Genomic DNA, 22,862 nt, shown 5'->3' with positions numbered 1-22,862 from the left:
AGTTTATACTCAACCCTTTCAGGGAAGCGTAACCAGTCTAGTTTGTGAAGTAGTAGGAGTGATGTGACTGAATTTAGAAATTCCAAAAATCAGTCTCGCTTCTGCATTTAACACCGATTGCAGTGGAGTCATTTTATTGTTTGGTAGACCTGTGTATATACCGTTACAGTAATCGAATCTATATATTAAAAATGCATTTTATAATTGACGGGTAGCATTAACTGGCAAATTCTTGCGAATGCTTTTAATTTGCCTTAGCTGATAAAAACATGGGAGAGCAAAAGAGGTGTCGGAAGACCCCAAAAGAGATGGTCTGACGACATTGTTGCTGTGGGGGATAAAAACTGGCTGCAAGCAGCAATAAACCGGAAGAAATGGAAAGAAGGGGAAGAGGCCTATATCCAGCAGTGGAGGTCAGAGGGCTCATAAAGAAGAAGAAGTTAAAAACATGTACTTGTTGTTTTGCTGATTTAAGTCTCGAGGGAGAGATCAGAATCAAAGAATACGCCCAGAAATTTATTAGCCGGTGAAGTGGTACTCTGGATTGGATACATAGCTCTCTACCAGCCCTACACATGTTGTGTGACCCACTCACAGAAATAAAAATAAACAGTCTTAAGGAAAAAGGAGATCGAGTATTTATTTATTTATTTTCAAAACATATTCCATACATAAGTCATTTATATAATATTCCCAATGAGTAATTTCTATTTCTCATTTTGGGACATGGGATTAAGGTTAACAATATTGGAACACAAATAATTATTGAAAAAGTTATGAAAAAGATGTTTTTTTAAATAACCAAAACTAATACATGGCAAAATACAAAACAATAAACAGGCATATAACAATAACATAAGGTAAAAGAAACATGAAAAAATATAAGGTAAGAAACATGTTTACATGAAAACAAATTGGAAAATATAAATGAGAATACAAAATATAAAACACATAAGGCAAGAAGCATAATGAGAAAAATCATAGGGAAGGAAGCATGTTTTAAAGAAACTAGTAAGAAAAACATAAAATGCCTGTTTAAAAGAAACAAATGAGAAAATATAACTGAGAATACAAATGAGCAAATATGAAGAACATAAGGTAAAAAGCATATTTAAAAGAAACAAATGAGAAAACATAAAGAATGAAAGCATGTTTAAAGTAAACAAATGAGAAAATATAAACTGAGAATACAAATGAAAAACAAGAGGTCAAATATTAAAAAAAAAACACAAGGTAAAAAGCATGTTTAAAAGAAATAAATGAGTAAAACATAAGGTAAGAAGCATATTTCAAATAAACAAATGAGAAAATATAACAAATTAAAAGATACCTACATAAACAAAGGGATGTACACATAAGAAACTTTTAAGTTGTCATCAATTTGATAAATTGAAGTAGAAAAAATGCACAGTAGCGACGCTAAATGTATTTTTTTAAATACGTATGAGTAAAACTGAAATCATATTACAAAAATGATGACTACGTGTTTAAAAAATAAGTTTTAATCAATGGATATTGGATTTTAATTTATTTTTTCCCCTCAATTTATTCTCAAGTGGGTACGAACTTTTAGGTAGCCCGGTAGACTGGGGGCATGGTACCTACTGGGAATCGTTTCCATTTCAAAACTAAATGTCTATGGTCGAATTGATGACAGGAGCTGAAAGATCTATATTCAAAATCTATGACAAACAAAACCGAAAACGCTCGTCGCGTGTTGTCTGTTATCAATTTTGTTTGTTCGATTTTATTTGTATTCGGTTCGTGCGGATCCTAATAATCGATACGGAGTTAAGGTGATTTTTAATTGTTCGTCATATCTCAAGATATAATCATCTGTAATCAAAGAAAGAATACGGTGCTCTCTTTTTAAGTGCATGTATATTTATTTTTATTATATTTATGATTATAGGGCTAGCAAACAAAAAATAAAATGAAGATCGAAGAAGTTAAAAGCACGGCTAAGACTCAGAGAATTTCAGCTCATAGCCATATAAAAGGACTGGGTTTAGATGAAAATGGAGTTGCTATTCAAATGGCAGCCGGCCTGGTGGGCCAGGAGCTCGCAAGGGAGGTGAGCTGACTTAGAGTTCTTTGAAACAATAAAAACTAATTACATTACATTCATTTTATGTTGGATTGCAGAAAATATCACTTCCGTCCCGCTTATTTTTTAAACTTCATGTCCTAACCTCAAATACGTGGTCGGTTTTAGCAGTATAATTTCAATATGCATATACATATTTTAATATCTTGTTTCATATGTTCCATATAAATATAATATTTATTTTGTTTTCCCCAGGCTGCTGGTATCGTTGTAGATATGATTCGTAGCAAGAAAATGGCGGGACGTGCTCTATTATTTGCAGGCCCACCAGGAACGGGGAAGACAGCCATCGCTCTGGCTACTGCGCAGGAACTGGGAAATAAAGTACCCTTCTGCCCGATGGTGGGCAGCGAAGTTTACAGTTCCGAAATCAAGAAGACCGAAGTGCTGATGGAGAACTTCCGTCGGGCCATCGGCCTTCGCATAAGGGAGACTAAAGAGGTTTACGAAGGAGAAGTTACAGAATTGACTCCCGTTGAGACAGAAAATCCAACAGATGGAGGTATTTTGTGTGGCCATAACTAACTAACTAACCAACCATCACGCCGCTTTCCGTAGGGGTAGGCAGAATGAATCAAACGCCACACCACTCTGTCTTTGCAAACATTCTTCATCTCTTCCACGTTCATTCATCTCCTCATACATATCCGCCGATTATTACGACTCCTAACCTGACCACTTTCAAGTATTTGGCATACCTGATCGTGCCATGTTTTGTTTCTGCTCAAATAAATAGTTTTTTAATTTTCATTGAGTATTTTTGTTTGTTGGTATACATTTAACAAATGAACATATGATATAAATGTCTAGAATGCATCATATTTCAGGAAAAAATAACTGCCTAAGATTTAATCTCTGTTCTTCTTTGTCTGTCAGGTGCTTTATCCACTAAGCTCGACAGATACCTCTACTGTGATGTTAACAAAAAAGCTATCCTCACAGTGACTACTGACAATATCTATCATTGATTATGTGGGACTAATCCTTTGTATTTTTCTTCAAATCCTCACCCTTCCCCATGGATTATCTTTTGAAAATATTGTATGTCCCAAAATAAAATATGTACTAAAGTATATTCTTTTATATTTTAAGGATTTGGAAAAGTCGTTTCACACGTAATAATTGGACTAAAAACTGCAAAAGGAACTAAGCAATTGAAATTAGATCCTACAATTTATGAATCTCTTCAGAAGGAAAAGGTAGAAGTTGGTGATGTTATTTACGTAGAAGCCAATTCTGGTGCAGTAAAAAGACAAGGTCGCTGTGATACATATGCCACTGAATTTGATCTGGAGGTTGGTGCTTATATATTTATTTAATGAAAATGTAAATATTTATTTTGTAACTATTATTATTATTTTGTTCTATTCTGTACGCAAAGTGAAATTTAGTTATTTCACAAACACGTAATCTGAATTCTGAATATCTAGATTTATATTCCATAATAGGTGCTTTGTTATCATTCACTCAGCGTAAACGCTTAAGATAATAAAAATTCAACAGTTGCGTTTCTCATTTAAACCCTAGTTTATATCCTTTCGTTTGTGAAACTGCACAATATGAGCCTGCGTAAATTATTGGTATGGGTATCTGTTTTTACGTAAAGAGTATACCGAATGAATTTTATGCTTCATGTTTATAATTAATAATGTTTTATTTTGAAATTTTATTTAATTTCATTTTGTTTAACAAAATTAATTAATGTTTACACTGTAAAAGTGGTAGTCTGCAAGATTTATTTACTTTTATTAATTATTCATCACATACATATATACAGATTTTACAATACTTATTAATAAAACTATATGAAAAGAAAATTATTTATGACATACAATCAAATACGACATGGCCGAATGATGCGATCTATTTCAGATCTATCACCACCTTCATTATCTTTTTATGAATAGTTTATTTAAACTTAATTTCTTTATTTAATGACTATAGATAATGGAAGTAGGTTGTACAACTTTATTGCATAATAATCAAAGTTCTTTTTGTTTGGCATATATTATTTGAGAATATTTTTAATAAAATTTATTTTTAATAAATAAATAAATTTTAATAAATTTATTTTCAATTTGAATAAGTTTTTAAAAACAAAACACAACCTTAGATTATAAGCGTTAAATGCATTTATTATTTTATATTCCAAACAATTGTATAATTTAACATCAAATGTGTAGATTTTTCAAACGACCATCACCCACATTGGATTGAAATACGAGCTTGCTTATTATGTATGTAAATCTTTACTGTTATCCCAAATGATCCTGCCCCCAGAACATCATGGAAACTTTAAATCAATAGGGATAGCTGAATATGTATATCAAAGTCAATGTTAATTTTTTTGTTTAAATTCTGTAGGCTGAAGAATATGTGCCACTTCCAAAAGGAGATGTCCACAAGAAGAAAGAAGTAGTCCAGGATGTGACACTTCATGACTTGGATTGTGCCAACGCGCGGCCACAGGGAGGACAAGACATCATGTCCATGATGGGACAACTCATGAAACCCAAAAAGACAGAAATCACAGGTGCATTTCTTCCCCTTTTATGCAAAGATTATTTTTTATGTAAATTTCTTTTGCAGCGCTCAGAAAAAAAATAATTTTATATTTAATGTTCTGATCAGAGATCCCGGGTTTGATTCCCAGGAGGGGGGGGGCTAATAAATATTAGTGATTTTTTCAATCTAATATTTATTCAATACTACCCTGGACTGGTACCTGAACCGGAGGGCTGATTACCTTTCTTCCATGTGTTAACAATCAAGATAACACTGCGTTTATATGTCGAGTGCCCTATGCACCATTGGGGTGCGGAGAAGGGTTTGAAGAACAAACATCTAATACTACTGTGAGCTTCTTGTCTATGACAAATTGTCAGATGAAAGAGAGTTCTCACATTTGGATACAGTTACAGTTCTATAGTAAACAGCGGCTTTACTTAGTCTGTTCACAGTTATTTTACCTCTAGTTTTTTTATTTATTTATTTATCCTGCCAAATACATAATTTAAAAAAAAAAACTTGTGGTAAAATAACTGTGAACAGACAGACTGTAGATTACGATTATTCTTTTAGTTCAATGCTCTTAAAATTACTGATTCTTGACTTGAAGATTTTCAACTGGAATGTTTGTTTCTCGGTGCATATCTGATCCAAAAAGGGGCTTACTTAAAAGCATATACAACCTTTTTTTAAATACATTATTCCGTTTATTATAATTTCCTGAATCTTTAAACAAAAAAGAGGTGTAAATTTACTTTACTAATAATTGCATAGTTAAAAGCTCTTAGCTTACTGCAGGAAAAGTGTTCATTTCATCCATTGGGTTTTATTTTGTTTCCCTCAGTTTTCATTCTCATAAATCAATTTAATTTTTAATAATTTTGTCATTTTGTAGTATCATACTGTTTTTCTTATAGATAAATTGCGTAAAGAAATAAACAAAGTAGTGAACAAATATATCGACCAAGGCATAGCAGAGTTGGTCCCTGGAGTCTTATTCATTGATGAGGTACGTATTTTTTATGGTTTTTGAAATAAATGTGTATTTATGACTTTTTCCTGTATTTGTAATATGACAATGATTGTAATTTATAGGTACATATGCTAGATATTGAAACCTTTACTTATTTACACCGGGCACTGGAATCGGCTATAGCACCTATTGTAATATTTGCAACAAATCGAGGAAGATGTCAAATTAGGTAAGATTTTATGTACTGTATTATGTATGTACCATAAATCCTCAAGTCTATAGGAAGTACGTGTATTTTTTCATCTTGAATTTTTTTAAATTGTTATCTTTGCTATGTTTTTGGTTATATGATATTTATTTTATTAAGTCATATAAAATAGAACTGCCTATTTGCTTTATTTTTATTTAATTTTATGTTTTCATATTACATATTTCAATAATTTTTAATATTAATCACGCTTTTTAGAGGGACTGATGATATAGTTTCTCCACATGGGATTCCACTGGACTTACTTGATAGGCTTTTGATTATACGAACTCTCCCATATAGCAAAAGTGAATTACATCAGGTGAGTTTTTTATGCCGTTCAGTTTCCAGCTTTGAAATTATTATTTATTTATGATTCTACGAGCTATATAAAGCAGACATATCAGTAAATAAAAGGCATGTGCCTATTCCTATTTATATGTACATATGATACAGCAGCATATTAAAGTAAAATGAAATATTAAAGAAAACTAACAACAACAAAACATATCTGTAAATGCATAATTCATTCAGCACAAATTACTCATTTTGCCATGTCGTGTCCAGATCTTGAAACTGCGCGCAAATACGGAGGGTGTGGCGGTGGAGGAGGGGGCGCTGACGGCGCTAAGTGAGGTAGGCGCGCGCACAACACTGCGCTACGCTGCGCAGCTACTCACGCCAGCCTCCCTAGCAGCGCGCGTGGAGGGCCGCTCCGCCATCAGCGCACAAGATGTCCGTGAGGCCGCACAGCTTTTCCTCGATGCCAAATCCTCCGCCAAGATACTCTCCAAGGAGAAAGACAAGTTCATGCTCTAAACATTCCTGTCATAAATAAATCAGATTACAAAAATTGCAACTCACTATGTTGGTAAACAGATAAGTCGAGAAATAATGATCCAACATAATAATTTAAAACAATTATATTTTGGATGTCTGTAATATGATTTAGTATTATGAGATGAGTCAAGTTGAGACTGCAACCCGTTCATAAGCGTTTAATTTACATTTTGTTACCAAAATGGCCACAAATGTTTACCATTTATATTGGGAATTATTTCTATCAAAATATTTAAATTATATTGATACATGCTGTAAATAAAAAGGCAGATTAATTACATATTTCATTATAATTTTTCAAATAGAAAACAGTGATTTTTATTAAGGTATGTCTAATATCTTGTACATTTGTTTTGTGAATAATTTGTGTTGTCATGGAATCGAGTATGTTATAACCAACAGGGCAGCGGTTCCCAAACTTCATGTCATTAACAGTCATGGAATAATTAGAAAATTGTAAGATTTTAAGTTTAAAAAGGTCATAAGCCAGTTCATAGACATCCTGTAGCAACATCTCACATACTCAGTGTCATGATATGTTGTGTAACTGTTTAAATTCGTAAAAAAGCAAGAAAACTTTTCTGGTTGCGCAAACAAAAACTTTAATTCTGTAATTAGAAATCCTTCTGGCAGAATCTGGTGTGAAAGGCTGTCTAATTCTATACCTAAATAAACATTACCATGTTACAGTTATTAAATATGCTGTCTACATTTCACTTATTTTACTAGGTCTTCTTTTCACAGACTTTATTGTTTCGTGCAGTACGTATTTGAGTTTTCTTTAAATGGTACAAAGTATCTTGAGAGTTTTTAACTAAGTAATGTGTTTTAGTAATTAATTATTATTTAATACGTTATTGTGTAAATCTTTTCTCTTCTTATGTTTACGTTGGACATAAATGTACAATAAATGTTCTTTATTTTCAAGCTAAAATGCTTAAAGTTTGTTTATTTTTTATCCTTATAATATACTCGAGGGTTATAGAAGCAACAGTGCCACAATAATAATTATTTTGCAGTAACCAAAACCAAAAGTTTTTTTCTCTTTTGTACTTTCGAAAAGTTTTTTGTTTTTGTTTTATTAACACAATAAATGCTTGAAGTTAAAATTTCATCAATGAATAATTTCAACTTGAAATTATTCATTATTGAACAAAGGTGAAAATTTAATTTAGCTTCTAATCCCACTGACAGCTATATGCACCAATGTGTCCATTCGTCAGGAGTTGCACTTGGATGGCTTGACTCTGGCCAGTATCTGTACACAACGGATTCTTCGGTTCTTGGGACACGTTGCACGTGGCAATGAGGATAGCCTGGAACGACAGGTTGTCATTGGTAGGCTGGAAGGGAAGAGAGGGAGAGGAAGTTGATCCCCACACGAAGGACTGATCAAATTAAAATAGCAGCAGGCACCTCGGTGTTTGGAGCGCTACATGCAGTGCAGTCGAAGGATAACTGGAGAAGAGTCATTGCTTTGACAAGGGTCACAACCCTCAGTAATAATGAGTAGGGCCAAGAAGAATAATGGTTGTTTTACTTTTATATCCCACAGATGTCATATATATTTGTGTCTTTCTGTTTGGTTTTCAAAGAAAAGGTTTGGTTTTTTGGTTTTCAACAAAAGATCTCGGCAATATGTAAAAAATGAGAAGAGTCATACTAATTTTTTTTTCAAATGAATTGTTGCCTTACCATTGTTGTACTATTATTCTGTATACCTTTTGTAAAACTATAATAAGTTGTATTTTATTTGCGATGATTCGTATTGGCATCTTGCATTTTATGTTTTGGTTTATACATTGTTCTAGTAAAACTACAGAGCACCGTCAAAAATGTTTATTTGTTTCCATATGGAATGGGTTTTAAGATTACATTTATAAAAAAAATACAATGTAACAATCTCTTAAACATTTTTTTCACATAAAAATCTATAAATTTGTCTTTAAATCACAATTTTGCGGTAAAATCACAACATTCTTGCAAATTCTGTGCTTCGCAAATCGATATGTATAAAAGTAAACAAGATACATAAATTATTCTTGTGTCTTTCATATGATTGCCCTTTATACATTAAAAAATAAAATAACATTTCTTACTATCTATTATATATAAATATGTAGTCAGTTTATAACACTATCCTAAAAATATTTTTAGTATAATAAATAAACTTTCTGTGTAAGTACTTACATTTAAAAAAATCGAAAATAAATCAGACTATTTACAGTTATGCGTACATTGATTCTGTTTTTTGACATAATTTTTTGGTTATATTGTTATATTATTACTCAATGAAATGTACATATCTGTCAGTTTATAATAGAAAAGAGGAAATTAAGATAAACAGTGGGCAAGTTTTCAAGTGAAAATTCCAATGCATCTTTCAGCAACTCATAACATAACCAAATGCTTGAATTTATAAATACTATACATACATACGTTATTACATTTTTTAGTCTATTTGCAATACTTATGGCTGAATGTATATAATATCGGAGTTGGGTGGTCTTTTTTTCCATGGTGACTCCGTTGAAAGTAATTTATTTTGACTGAGCGTATAAAAACTATACAAAATTACATTATGTGTGCAAACTGGGAATGAAATTAAATTAAATTGATATTGTATTTTTTACCTAATTTGATTCATTTTGATGGATATGATACAGGAATAAATTTTGGGGTTGGAGTTTTGGCATAGGGTTTTTTATAACGGTACGGAGAATCAGTTGTAGGTGGTTGGTATGTTGGAAGATCTATACGAATCTTATGATCCGTAGTTTTCTCTTCGTAATAGGTAGAAGCTGCTAAATCCAAATCATTTTTGGAACTTCTAGCCGCTTGATTGAGGTTTGCGGTTTGTTGATACACCGATTCAAACTGCATTAACTCTGGGAAAGATTGTGACTGTATTTTTCTATCATCTCTCGCATTGCTCGGGTAAACAATTATTATCTTTTCAGATGAATTTCCCTGTGACTGCAGCGTTATAGGACGCAAGGTAGTTGTGGTTGTGGCGGGAGATTTCACTATAGACTCATTGGGAATATTTTCCAACTGTTCGGTGTGTTGTGATGAACTCGGAGTGCTTGTAGATTGTATTCTAGCTTGCGAGCTACTCGTGTCTATACGGTCGCTTGTATTTGGTGGTCCCAGGTTTTGTATGATATCTATTTTTTGCTGCTGCGTTTTCAGTCCGGGCAATTCCAATTCTATTACACTTTCTTCAAGCGGAACGTACTTAGGTTTATTTTTTACTTTTTCTGTTGGTTCTAAATCTTTGCCGAAAAATAAAAACCTTGGCGTGTACGCTGACACAAGTGGTAGGAGAGTGTGTCTGGCATATTTCTCGGCTTTTTCTAAAAATGTAACGAGACGGCTCGGTAAAAACTGTACTGTAAAACTGTTCTCTTCGTTACTGCTCTGTTGTATCTCTTTCTTTTCTCTATTTTGCCATTGGAAAATACTAAATGTGTCGTCTACTATAGTTGTTGTTTGTACTTCTTTATCGTCGGTACTCTGACCTTCGTCAGTTCGACTGGAGTTATTGTCAGTATTTATCTGGCTCCAAATATTGGCGTTATCACTTTCTGGTGGCATTAAATTGTTAGATGGAGTCCAAACCGTTTTGTTGACTGAATTGTCACTTCTATCCGTAAGTTTGGTTACTCCGGGTGATGAGAATTCGTATGGTTTATGCGCTCTATTTGTTCTCCCATGTGGCGGGTGAGTTGATCCTGGGTTTGGTTTGCCAGTCGTCGATCCAAGAATGGGTTCTGTAATTTCCTTTTTAGCTTGGTTGATATTGTGCGAGCGTGAATTCTTGGTGGCGGGTGTTTTGAGTATTGGTTCCACTATTTCGGTATAGTTCTCTAGCACATTTGTTACTTTACTCTCGAAGAATGGAAAGCCCGAATATTTTTTATTGATACTTCCAAAAGCTCTTCCACTTTCTCTCTCGGTCTGTGCATTATCCAGGGAATTGGCTAACAGAGGCTGCCACGGTAAGTTCAGTATATCTGCCGCATCTATTAGTGAAAGAAGGGGGTCTGTTGTTTTATTTTCAACATCTATCCTGAAATGTTTTCCCATCGGTATGATTTTCGGCTTTCCGTTTTCAATTTCAGCGCTGGGGAAATCTCTCCCTAGAATACTTTTCAATTTCCCATTTAAATTAGCCATGAAGATATCTTCCCTTTTAATGGAGGCACTCGCTAAAGTAGAATCGTCAGATGGCTGTTCAATAATTTCATCGCCTATTTGGACAACTTGTGTCGGTATAAATGATTGTTTAGTCAGTGCATTAGAGTCATCTGCATTTTTTTCCTCGCTTTCGGTTTCATTTGGTATTATTTCTCTTTGGTCATCTGCAATCTGATTTGAAAAATACATCAAAATTAATATATATTGTATACTGGATACTGGATTAAAAATTGGATACTGGATCACTCGTAATAATAATTTATGTTCAAAGCTCTCAAAATGAAAATCACCAATTAAAATTAATTAACATTTGACAAAAAATTCAGAAAATATATTTTTATTATTAGGTTTTACAAATTTGTAGTGCAATGTGTATTCACTCAATGTAAAAAAGTGCATAGTGTAAATATCCACCAGAACACAAAAACTGTAAATTAAACACAAAAAACTCAGTGATAGTATTTTAAATTAGTACCTTTCACTTACTACCTTCTCGGCCAAATATAAACTTGGGTAATGAAGGAAATATTTCCCTATTCGTTAAAACTTTTTCTGGTTTGACGGTTCGCTTCTTACATAAATTTCAAAACAATATATATTAATTAGTTGACAATCTAATCCCTTTAACGTGATCTTTAATCGAAGGTAAAAATAATTTTGAACACTTTTTCTGATCAAAAACATTTATCCACCAATGCAAAGTACTGTTTTGGATTTTTAAACGTTAATTTTATTCTTATTGAATATAAAACATATTTTTGATGTGAGTTTGAGATGTATTTAAAAGAAGTAAAACATCGCTTATAATAATATGTAAGTCATCTACATGTACAATTATTTTATTTTTTGTTAATTTATACTCTGAATTACATAAGAGTGTTTTGCGTCATTACTAGAAGTTGAACAGTATTCTCTTTGATAAACATTGAGCACTCATGTGGCAAACATTTCTACAATTTTGGTGTCTAATGTAATTTTAAGATCATACTTTCATATTTCATACAAATATATGTAAAATATTCAAAAGAATGTGGTATAAAGCTTACAATTTTCTAAATAGTGTCCAAAATAAATTCCACCATTACTGTAATTATGTTTTAAGATTTAGTAATTGTATGTTTATACATACATCAAACAAATGGTTGAATGGAAAGCCAGATTTATATGGCAAGTGGAAGCTGGGCATTTTTAAAAGGTTTGTTATAAAAATTATTTTGAATGTAATAAAATACCTTTGGATGGTTACAATCTCCTGGGTAGAGAGGTAATGTGACGGGAGCTCCCGAATTCAGAATTAAATCTCTTTTACAAATTGAAGAGCTAAAAAATAAGAGCATTTTTAAAAACAAATACGTATATAATTAAACTACTCATACAAAAGTATTATTCATTCAATATGTATGTTATAGAATGAACAGTTTTTTACTTGGAACTTATTTTATAAATTATTGTTTGTAGAGCGAACTTACGATTTTCCAAAGCTGTCGCTGAGTAAAATTTTATCAACTGTCCATCTGTTTAAACCAGAACTGATCCAACCCGAGTAGGCCTGGTATTGGAGTTGAACTTTGACTGGTATTCCAAGAGCCGGATGAGGAACTAACATTCGGGACAATATTCCTCCTCGTGTCAACTCTGAATCATCTTTTCTGCAAACGGCAAATGTAAATCAACAAAAGATATATTAAACGCTACCTTTGAGTTATTATTCAAAAAGTAGGTAAAAAACCTCGTTTTTTTTATTTTTTAAACACATTTCACAATAACAATAAACTCAGACTCGTTTATTACGAGGAAGATGGGACCGACTGAATTAGCTTGTTTTAACCGTTACTCGTAATATTCGAGAATAGGGATATTTTTAATGTATATAAATATCCCTATTCTCGAGACCATTCCATTTCATGTATAAAGACATGAAATGGAATGGTCTCAAAACACAAAAAGTCACAATTATTTCACGTTATTTGTAAAAAAAAAATGTCAAGAAATTATCAATACATAATGTTAAATGTCAAGTGATTTTTAACACATGATGGTCGTGTCGTTAGTTTTACCTTGTGAGTGGGAATGTTTCATTCAATCCAGAGTCTCCAACTAAAGTAAGTAGAATCCGCCCGTAGCTGACGACTGTTTGGTTGTTCTTTGAACTTTCTACCCTCACATAATACTGATGTGCTAAAATTATAACAGAGAAATCATTTTATTAAAAATTTATGCTTCCACTGTCGCAACGGCAGATTTTCTGAACATGTTCAGATAAAACTGAGGGTTAGTGTCAAAACTCGAGTGACCATTCCTCATCCCATAACTTGTCAGTTTAAAGAGCTCCTATTTCCAAATAAGAAAAATTTATAGCTAGTTATAAAGCAATTGTAAACATATTTTAGTGGATTTAAAAAAAAAAAAGCAAAAATCTCTTTCTAAAAGATTTACTAAGATGGACATTTTTATTCTAGGAACTAAAATATGTAAGCGCATAGCATCTTCTTTCCTATATAATTGTATGTTACACATCCAAGCATGAACATGTGTTTAAGTACTTACCACAAAATGGTTCTTCCTCTCTTGTCAGTAAATACATCTGCCCTCGTCCGTTGGCTCTGTCTGCATAGTATCCCATGTTTCCGCATCTTCTTCCACCATTACAACCGAAACACCGACCCTTGATACGATTAATATTTATAAATATATATATATATATATGTATATATATATATATATATATATATATATATATATATATATATATATATATATATATATATATATATATATATATATATATATATATATATATATATATATATATATATATATATATATATATATATATATATATATATATATATATATATATATATATATATATATATATATATATATATATATATATATATATATATATATATATATATATATATATATATATATATATATATATATATATATATATATATATATATACATTATTTTTTTTTTTTTTAAAGTTAAAATATAATACAATGTATTAAAAATAAATATCAAATCACTTATTGAACTCTTTACTGTGCAACAGGTCTTTTTAGGTAAAACCTGAAGGTTTTTTCTATTTGAAAAATATTAAGTATTTTAAAAAAATAATTTAACAATACCTTTTCTTCAAAATGCAAAAACAACACTTTCTGCCCTGTACCAGGTAAATATTAAGTTAAAAATATGCCTCTTTTGCTGGGATAAAGTACATTTTCTGGGCATTCCGAAAACATGCACAACTGAAAATTGATGATTTTTGATTTATGACGTTCTTGAAAGGAGTGAGCGATATATGTAAAATACTTACTGCTAAAAACTCTTCGTATGTCTCGCAAGGAAAACTTGGAAAATGACATTTCGGTGAGACTGAATCAGTGAAGAATTTGTATGCCCTTCTGTGGTTACACAGAGATCTTCCCTCATTGGCCGAGGACCAGATGATATCTGTTACTGCCCCGACAAACAAGTTTGAGCATCCCGTCTGCATCCTGCCTCCGTTGGGATAGAAGTCTACGTGTCCCATAGGCTGCCAGGAACCCAGACCGCCCAGTATAAGATTCTCCCCATTTGAATGGATGACATCCACAAACATGGCATCGTTGCTGTCCAGCCTGGCTCTTGGATCTTGGGCCTCAAATAACGGACCGGCCGGATCAAGCCCTGAAAAATAAAATATAATAAGTAATACTAAATACAAATATCCGTTTTGACTTTGGGAGGATAAAAATAACATGTTATAATATAATAATACCAGATTATCTTGCATATTTTAACTATGCTCAAATCTGTGCACAAATACTGGAATTAACCTTAAATTTCTCAAAGGATCCAGTATCCAAACCTTACTTAACAAAAATTTAGATCTCAAAATATTGTCCATAAAAAACTAGTTTAATTTTATGTTTCCAAATTGGAAAAGAATCTCACATATATTAGTGAAGGTTTCAGCTCAATTACATAGTAGAAATTTCAACAGATAACGATAGACTCCCATTAAGTCTTTGTCACATAAAAATATTCAATCATGAATGGTGAAAGTTACGTAGCATGTAAAATTATCACTTAATGATAGGTCATAAGCCCACACTTATATTTTCATATCTTTATGTAATAAAGAAATTGTTTGTGTTCATCTATTTCTGGTTGGAAACATGTTAATGAATAATATTTTCATATTATGATCTGCTTTGTTTGAATTGAAAAAAGGGATATTTGAACACAATCAGTAAAACAAATCAATTTTTTTTACTTGTCATTTCATTGTGTCATTTTTTTATACCTGTTATCCGTGAAATATTCTTCAGTTGTGAACCAGCAAAGCCAGCTACGTGTGCTCCGAGGCTAAAACCAATTAGATGTACTTTGTCGAAACTTAAGTTTATATGGTCTGCTAGACCTGAAAAATTATAAACACAATTAAAATCACGTTTCCATTTTTCAATATGTCGCGTAATCCAGGATTATCTATTATTTTAGTCTTAGCTTCTGTTGTTGATTCAATTATATTTCAGTTTACCATGTACTTAATTATGAATGAAACTATTTGAACCTAGTACAACGTATTGGACCGATGCAGCGCTAACTTTATCACTTGGAAGGATATAGTTGACATATTTGAAGGAGCAATAGACGAAGGATATTACTGATATACGGAAAAGAAAATGGAGAAGGAATAACAAGTAGAAAAAAGAAAATAACAGCAATAACCAAGGCACCCGGGATTATATACCCGTACTCAAACTGTCATGTCAAACCCTTATCCGCACCCCAATGGTGCATAGGGCACTGCATCATGTAAATGCAGTGTCATATTGATCGTTAACACATGAAGGAAAGGTGATCAGCCCTCCGCTTCAGGTACTAGTCCAGAGTAATATTGAATAAACATTAGAGTGAAAAAATCACTTATATTTATTTGACCCTCCTGGGAATCGAACCCGGGACCTCCAGAACGGTAGCCGAGCGTGCTGACCATTACACCGTGGAGGCGGACTCAAACTAGCTTGTGTAATATGGACACTACTTATTTATGCCCTTGTAATATGGACACTGCTTATTTAGTCCCTTGAGGTAAAATTCCATAGTAAAATAACTTAAACTCCAAATATTGTTTTGTGTTTTTATTGTTGATTTTTTATAGCATTAAGAGTGTGATGTTAGAAAATAATCAGGAAATAGTTCAAAATAAGGCTGGTATATAAAAAAGTGATAATGTGATGAATATATTTTAAGACACAATTCTATATGATGTATTTCTGTTAAATATATTATTGAAAATATAGTATTACAGTACTTTAATATACTAATAGTAATACAGTACAGTAATGCAGTAGGTACTACAAATAATTTTAAAAACCTGGTTCCTATAAAAAAAAGATTCTTTAAATAGGGTTTAGAAATAAAATAGAGGGGATAACCAAGAGAAAAGTATATAATTAGCCGACGAATGAAGTGAATGAAGATACTTGTACGTTTACAAAAGGCTTCTTGTTAAATCAAGAAGGTGACTCTTGCGCCGAGGAGAATGCAAAATTCTTACATATAAAATTTGTTTATTTGTTTTCCAAAAATGAATATTGCTGCTTCTGTCTAAATAGACTAACTAGTTCTTATTTTTGAAGCTGCTTTATTAGTTTTCCACAATGTCGATAGTGGAGGTTCTACTGAACTTATTATAGATTGCTGTTTGTAAAGTAAATGCAAACCTTCCAACAACATAGCCAGCTGCTTCCCGACGAGTCTCGTGTTGGCTGCAGCTCGAACATAGTTAGGTACGATGGCTCCGTTCTCCCAATCCACGCAGATGACATTGCACTCCTCCTGTTATACATAATGATTATTTAAAAAAAGTTAGATAAATGTGTTTCACCGCATTCCCTTTATATCGAATACGATTGACATCTAAAGAATAAAAAATGATTTCCATTGAACAAATACCTTTTATCAAAAAATATTCATAAATTAATGAGTTTAACAAATTGTAGCTTTATTCTCCAACTAATCAACAGTGTAGTTGGTAGAAGATTGGGATACTGTGCTGAAAGTTCCGTATTTTATTTTGAGGGGTGAGGATTTACATTAATAATATCTATAATCAATTTTCACCTTTTTATATTTTTTTCTAAAGGAATAACCCACAAAACGTCTATTTTAGATGCTTGCCTGCAGGTAGGATAGTAAGGATATGGAAGGTAAATGTGAAAAATACATCACAAACACCCAGTCGCAGCCGAGCGTCTACCCAACTACGCCACGGCGCCTGCCTCTTTCACATTCATGCATTTTCTCATACACAATAAAATTAAAGAAAATCATTGATTTGTTGTTTGATTACCACAGCCATGAGAGCAGATCTCATCTCGTACACCCAGACGTGGTCGCAGTTGGAGCCGAACCCGTGGACTATCACCTTGGTGGGGCTGGACGTATTGAAGGCGCGATCTGCCCACCGCCATGCTGCTGTTAGGTTTCCAAAAGGGACGTCCAGTAAGGGTATGTCGCCCCTATAATGATAAATTCGGATTTTCCGGGATCGTTAACATCAAAAACGGTTTAACCGGATTTTAAAAAATTCAAAAGTTTAGAATACACAGCAATAAAATAATAAGTGTTCTGCAGTTTACAAATAGCAACAAAACACAGCTATTTTGTTTTGTGAAAACATCAAACTTTTTAGTATTTTATTTAAGAAGTTAACTACGGCTCAGACAAACAAATCATATGTTTACAATATTCTCACTGCGATTATTTATCTAAATTTTTGTGTGGACGTGTTGAATATTACATTTTTCTTATCAATAATATGTTTTATAAATGATTTTTTTAAACAATATAATTATAACAATTATTAAACGTTTATTTATTTACTTTTTCTTCAGAGAAGGTAGTACTTACGAATGAATAATGTATTGCAGTTTGATCAATAATTATCTTTTTTTTCTTTCGGAATTTTTGTATCATAAGTTGATTGCCGATTACACTACGATGTATAGTAGTGTGTCATACCATCAAAAAAGAAAAAAAAGTAAGTACCTCTTACTTGAATAAAAATATTTTTTATATTTTTCCATAATGAATGTATGTGAATATTCGAGCTTGCAAACTACAAGAGTAAAAATAATAATATTAATAAATCAATGTCATAACATATTGTTCTTTAAGTTTATATTTTAATGTCAAATGTATGGTTTTTATTATTGTGTACACTCGTATTTTTAATGTGCTTACTTTATTATCTTTGAAAGTTAGTAATGTAAGTTATAAATTAGCATACCATATATAACAATGTGATATCATATTGCATATTATTATTGCACATCACTCGGATAAAGTAGAATCAATCAATTTCTCCGCACGAATGTAATAAAAATAAAATGTATCGTTAGTGTTTACCTGCTCTTAGTGGAGTACAAGAGAAATCTAGTGTTGATCTCTTGAGGTGAACTTGGAAGCATCTCCAAATACCCGAATGGACCAGAATCTTCGAAACATCCCAATTGATCGTAGCACACTCTGCTGCTGGGTGATCTTTTTATTCTAGAAAGAAAAAATCATTACAATAACCGCTAATAAAATCTAAACTAATCAGTAAGTGTTGTATAAGAAGGAAAAAAGTGAAATGGGGTGCCAAAAACCTGAGAGAATACAGCAGAATAATTTATTAATTCTTTCCCGCCGTCTTAAAAAATGGAGGACCTGTATATTGCTGTAAATCTGAAAACAGATTTGCAATAATTCTCCCCGTATTCCGCGATATTGAGTAGGTACTGAGGAAATCCTGAAAATCGAAGCAAAAATGTACCCACCCCTGTCGACGTGACGTCTTTTTGCATCCTGCAAAATGCTAAGATACCTATATAAAATGTATCACCTGAAGTTCTTTTGCTTGTAAACGAGCTTTTTTTGTTGCTTTCTCATCGACATCTTCATAGACTCTGCTATCTCTCTAATCTTAATCCGACGGTTGTTCAACACCATTTGATGCACTTGAGCGATGTGATGATGGAGCAGAGTCCCCGTATACAGCGTTCAATTTGTCTTTCATTTGCGTAGGCGTGTTGCCTTTCAAAACAAATATTTGATGACTGCTCGATACTAAATTTTTTCCATTAAAAAAAACGCTCACGGCAACTGACTCAAACGACTGTCAAACAATAACAATAACCACAGACTTTTTTTTTTGAATTACCTAACGTCTAAGTGACTCTGAAATCTAGCTACGGCTTATGCAACACCGCTTATCATGACCCTACTCAGGCTTTTTTCATCAAGAATTCATTCATTTCATTCATTTTACTCAAGTTTCATAGCCTATGCCTACTCGTGAGTGGATTTGCTCTTTATGTTTAATGTTACTATAATTTCAACTAATTTATATACAATAACTGAACGTCCAAAATGACCAAAATTTTGGTGAGTGCCTTTGAACGCATGCGCAAACACATTCCCCAATTTTTATTGACAACTACTGGTATCTTCATGTTGAGGTCGGAAACATTTCGGACAGCCCTCGAATATGATTTACTTTTCATATATAAAACGACTATCCAAAAGCTATCTTTTTAACAGAATCGCATGCTTATATTTTCTAATAAAAAAACTATGTACATTTGTACATATCTACTATTTACAAAAGTTATTAATTTTTATAGAAATTTAATTGATGTGAATAATATGCCGTCGAGAATATAAAGGTAAGGTATTGTGATGTATCTCATGATACGAATATTTTTCTTTAAAAAAAATCCCGTAAATGGTTTTTAGAAAAGTTGTGGAAAAACAAAAGCATTGTTATCGAGTTCATGAGAAAACAACTCAAACATAAGTAACTCCTTTATATACGTACCGTACCCAATAATTAATACACGTGTTGTTTTCCAACTTAATCGCATTTTCACCGATTAAACACAATGGTAATAGCCCAGTATTGTCATAAAAACTTTCGATTGATAATGCTACTTCACGTGTCATAAACTCGCTAAAATTATTCTTGAATACAATTCATTGTATTCAATTATTTAAAAATTGTTTAATGAAATGTGTCTTTATTAATTAACTCAAGCTAAATTAGCGTTGTGATAGGGACAGCAAAAAATATCCTTTAAACAAAAATAAAACTTTTTCATATTTTTTACTTTATTTACGTCTAGAAGTTATTATAAAATGGCTTACACAGTATAGAGTACAACGGAGTCATTAGTAATATGTCGAAACATAGGAGCATTCTATACAGTATAATTGAAAATGAATGTACAATAGATAATTGAAAATGATGTACGGCAAGATATATAAATGTAGCGTATTATTTATGGTATACTTCATACATACAAATTCCTAGCATTACAGATAGGTACATTCTTCACAGATGTGTGTTATATCAAATAACTTGTTTGGTAAGGGAATATGGATGTCTGGGCATCTATAGGGACTTACGATCTCTCATCGGTTGGTTTGAGTGATCACGTTTAGCACTGTGTAACATTCGCCATTCTGCCCATGGTTGAACATCCGTATATAAGGTCTATATTATACGTCACAAGGAAAAAAACTCATTCCAGAGATCAAAACGCCATTTTTTTTAATGTATGAATATAATTGAACTTTTGGAGCTACGAGAAATCTATTGCCAACAGCGTCTAAAATATGTTTTTATGCGCCAACATTTATTTCCTAAAAATAATAATAGATCTACCCAAAGAATGAATAATTTATTAGAAATCCCTTTTTGTAAATCCAGACTCGCGCAAAGACACTCATTTTTCAAAGCTCCAAAACTGTTCAACTTATTCCACAAAGACTATTTGTTAGATGTTAATTACCTAAGTTTGTGTAGATTTAAAATTTTGCTTAGATTGTTCATTGAAGATACAGATTTAAGCTCCTTTTTCTTGTAGTACATGCTTGCTAACTTTTTACTTTTTACTTTTTCATATTTTTTATGTTTTTAAGTTTTTCAATTTATTTAAAAAAAAATATGTTTTCTGAAAGTCAAGTATTTTTTATATTTTATATTAACACTATTATTCTAGTTCTACTTATAATACCTATACCCTTATACCCTTTACTATGACCTAAATTATATTGTATACCCACACACAGGCCATGCCTTTGTGGGATCTTTTTTTGTATTTATATTTTATTCATATTTTTTGTATTTGAATTTATGTCATGTAATGCAAAAGAATTTAAAATAAAGAAAAAAAATCCTCAAGCGGTAAATCCAGTATTTGTATACAAAAATTTTGATACGATCAAAATATTGTTAAATTTAATTATGTTGTATGACATAGCCAGTGCCGGCTTTAACTTCCTTGGCGGCGTAGTGCAAACTTTTCAGAAGACCCTTAAAGGTCGTCCTTTCATCCCATCGAAATATTTGGATGCTCCAAATATATTTTTTGAATAAGCGTTAGTCGTTTAAATGTTTACCGAATCTTTGAATGGTAGGTGTAAGCGTTTACCTGGTGCGGTTATGTTTCTCGGTCCACTCCTTCATGGAGGAGATGACAGCGCGCAGGATCTCCGCGTCGCGCGCCTCGTCCGCCCCCTCCGCGGCCTCGTCCAGCGCCAGGGCTTGCAGCCCCATGCCGTCGCGCCATCCCGACTGAATCTCTATAACATTCATAAATTCAATGAAATCGTGTCGGGTTGTGGTCCCGTGGTTAGTGTTGCGGACTCTAGAGTCAGTATTTCTGGGTTTGAACCCACCATACCACAATTTGATACCTATTTTTAATTATGAGCCGCTCAGGCTCACAAAAATATTATGAAATTGAAGTATTTTTATAAATAATAAAAACACAAATATTTACAGCATATCCTAATGCATTTAGGCACTATTTAAAAAAAAAAAAATAACGATAAGGAAAAAAACGATGTCAAATAATAGTTTTTTTTTTGACCTTTAAATATATCACTTATCAAAGTATATAATAAGTATTTTTCTCTTTATTTAGTTTTTTTTTTACAAATTGAATGACAAGATAATTATAGAAAAAAGGAAGAAAAGACAAAGGAACTCTACCGATAAATAATAATTACGTAATATAAAATAAAAATATTATAAATGAAATTATTTTAAAATATTTATGTATTGTATTGATAAGAAAAATGTATCTTTGAAACAATTGTAGTGATAAATACGTTTGACTCAAAGGCATCATTAAGTACCTACTTATTCTAACATACATTTTTATATTAGATACTGTATGTTATGTTAAAGGCATTAGCCGTTCAATAAATAAATAAATTCCTACGTGGCGAGAAAATGGGATATGAAGGATTTAAGTTGTATGTAATTCAAAATCAAACGTACCCAATGCTGATAATGACTAATCATTATTTTAAAAAAAGTTAACAACATATATTGATTTTTAAAATTAATAGGAAAAATTAAATCCTTAAACTTATAAAGAAATTATAAACATCGTGCTATAATGTTTTAAAACTTGGAATGCGATTGAAAATGCCGCTAAAATGGTAATTTAATGTAAAAATGCGTTAGACCTTGTAAATTACTAAGTTATAAAATAAATAGTAAAAATTTGATTTAGATGGCAATATGTCTGGCTTACAACCTGCCATTGCCTGGTTTGAGTGATTAATTTATATATTGAGTGATATTCACCATTTACAATCTGATATCCGCAAAAATATTCTACCATATTTGATATAAGTACTCAGATTATATTATATTACCGGTAATTATTCTAATAACATTGATTAATAATAATGGCCTATTCATGATCTACAAGATCACAGCCGTAAATTGAATGCGTTCAACGTTATTGACTTCCTTATAGAAAATGTTAAAATTTATATCGACCATGAATATTACCACGAGGAATGCATATGGCCTGGCTTCTGCTTAATGAACTTGCACCTAGGTAGAGAAATATAAAATTTTATTTATTCTAGTAGTGAATAAAAACCTTAATATTCTTTTCATCTTCTATTTATAAATTTAAAAAGCC

At 32.0% G+C, this 22,862-nt stretch overlaps 2 protein-coding genes across 2 annotated transcripts in view; one reads left to right on the top strand and one right to left on the bottom strand.

The window, feature by feature from the left end:
* Positions 1-1,684: 1,684 nt before the first annotated feature.
* Positions 1,685-7,703, top strand: pont (RuvB-like helicase pontin). The gene is made up of 9 exons (XM_088274057.1): positions 1,685-1,796; positions 1,913-2,074; positions 2,303-2,609; positions 3,200-3,402; positions 4,472-4,640; positions 5,533-5,624; positions 5,711-5,817; positions 6,055-6,157; positions 6,403-7,703. The coding sequence occupies exons 2-9, from the start codon at positions 1,934-1,936 to the stop codon at positions 6,652-6,654; spliced, it is 1,374 nt and encodes a 457-aa protein (XP_088130183.1). The 5' UTR covers positions 1,685-1,796; positions 1,913-1,933; the 3' UTR covers positions 6,655-7,703.
* Positions 7,704-9,171: 1,468 nt separating this feature from the next.
* Positions 9,172-22,862, bottom strand: part of LOC148300944 (uncharacterized) — a 43,513-nt gene continuing 29,822 nt past the window's right edge. Inside the window, exons 3-13 of the mRNA XM_088274056.1 lie at positions 21,351-21,501; positions 18,283-18,426; positions 17,225-17,393; positions 16,596-16,710; positions 15,170-15,286; positions 14,198-14,550; positions 13,423-13,540; positions 12,933-13,053; positions 12,345-12,524; positions 12,108-12,195; positions 9,172-11,046 (exon numbers count right to left, since the gene is read on the bottom strand). Of these exons, the coding sequence (XP_088130182.1) occupies positions 9,319-11,046; positions 12,108-12,195; positions 12,345-12,524; positions 12,933-13,053; positions 13,423-13,540; positions 14,198-14,550; positions 15,170-15,286; positions 16,596-16,710; positions 17,225-17,393; positions 18,283-18,426; positions 21,351-21,501 (3,284 nt within the window). The 3' untranslated portion in view covers positions 9,172-9,318. The remainder of the gene's footprint in view (positions 11,047-12,107; positions 12,196-12,344; positions 12,525-12,932; positions 13,054-13,422; positions 13,541-14,197; positions 14,551-15,169; positions 15,287-16,595; positions 16,711-17,224; positions 17,394-18,282; positions 18,427-21,350; positions 21,502-22,862) is intronic.

This window comes from Brachycentrus maculatus, unplaced genomic scaffold (assembly GCF_059751285.1).
Source record: "Brachycentrus maculatus isolate JH-2025_06_01 unplaced genomic scaffold, ASM5975128v1 h1tg000632l, whole genome shotgun sequence".
Taxonomy (NCBI): domain Eukaryota; kingdom Metazoa; phylum Arthropoda; class Insecta; order Trichoptera; family Brachycentridae; genus Brachycentrus; species Brachycentrus maculatus.
Note: the sequence above shows the minus strand (reverse complement) of the source record. Positions and strands in the feature narration are given on the sequence as shown.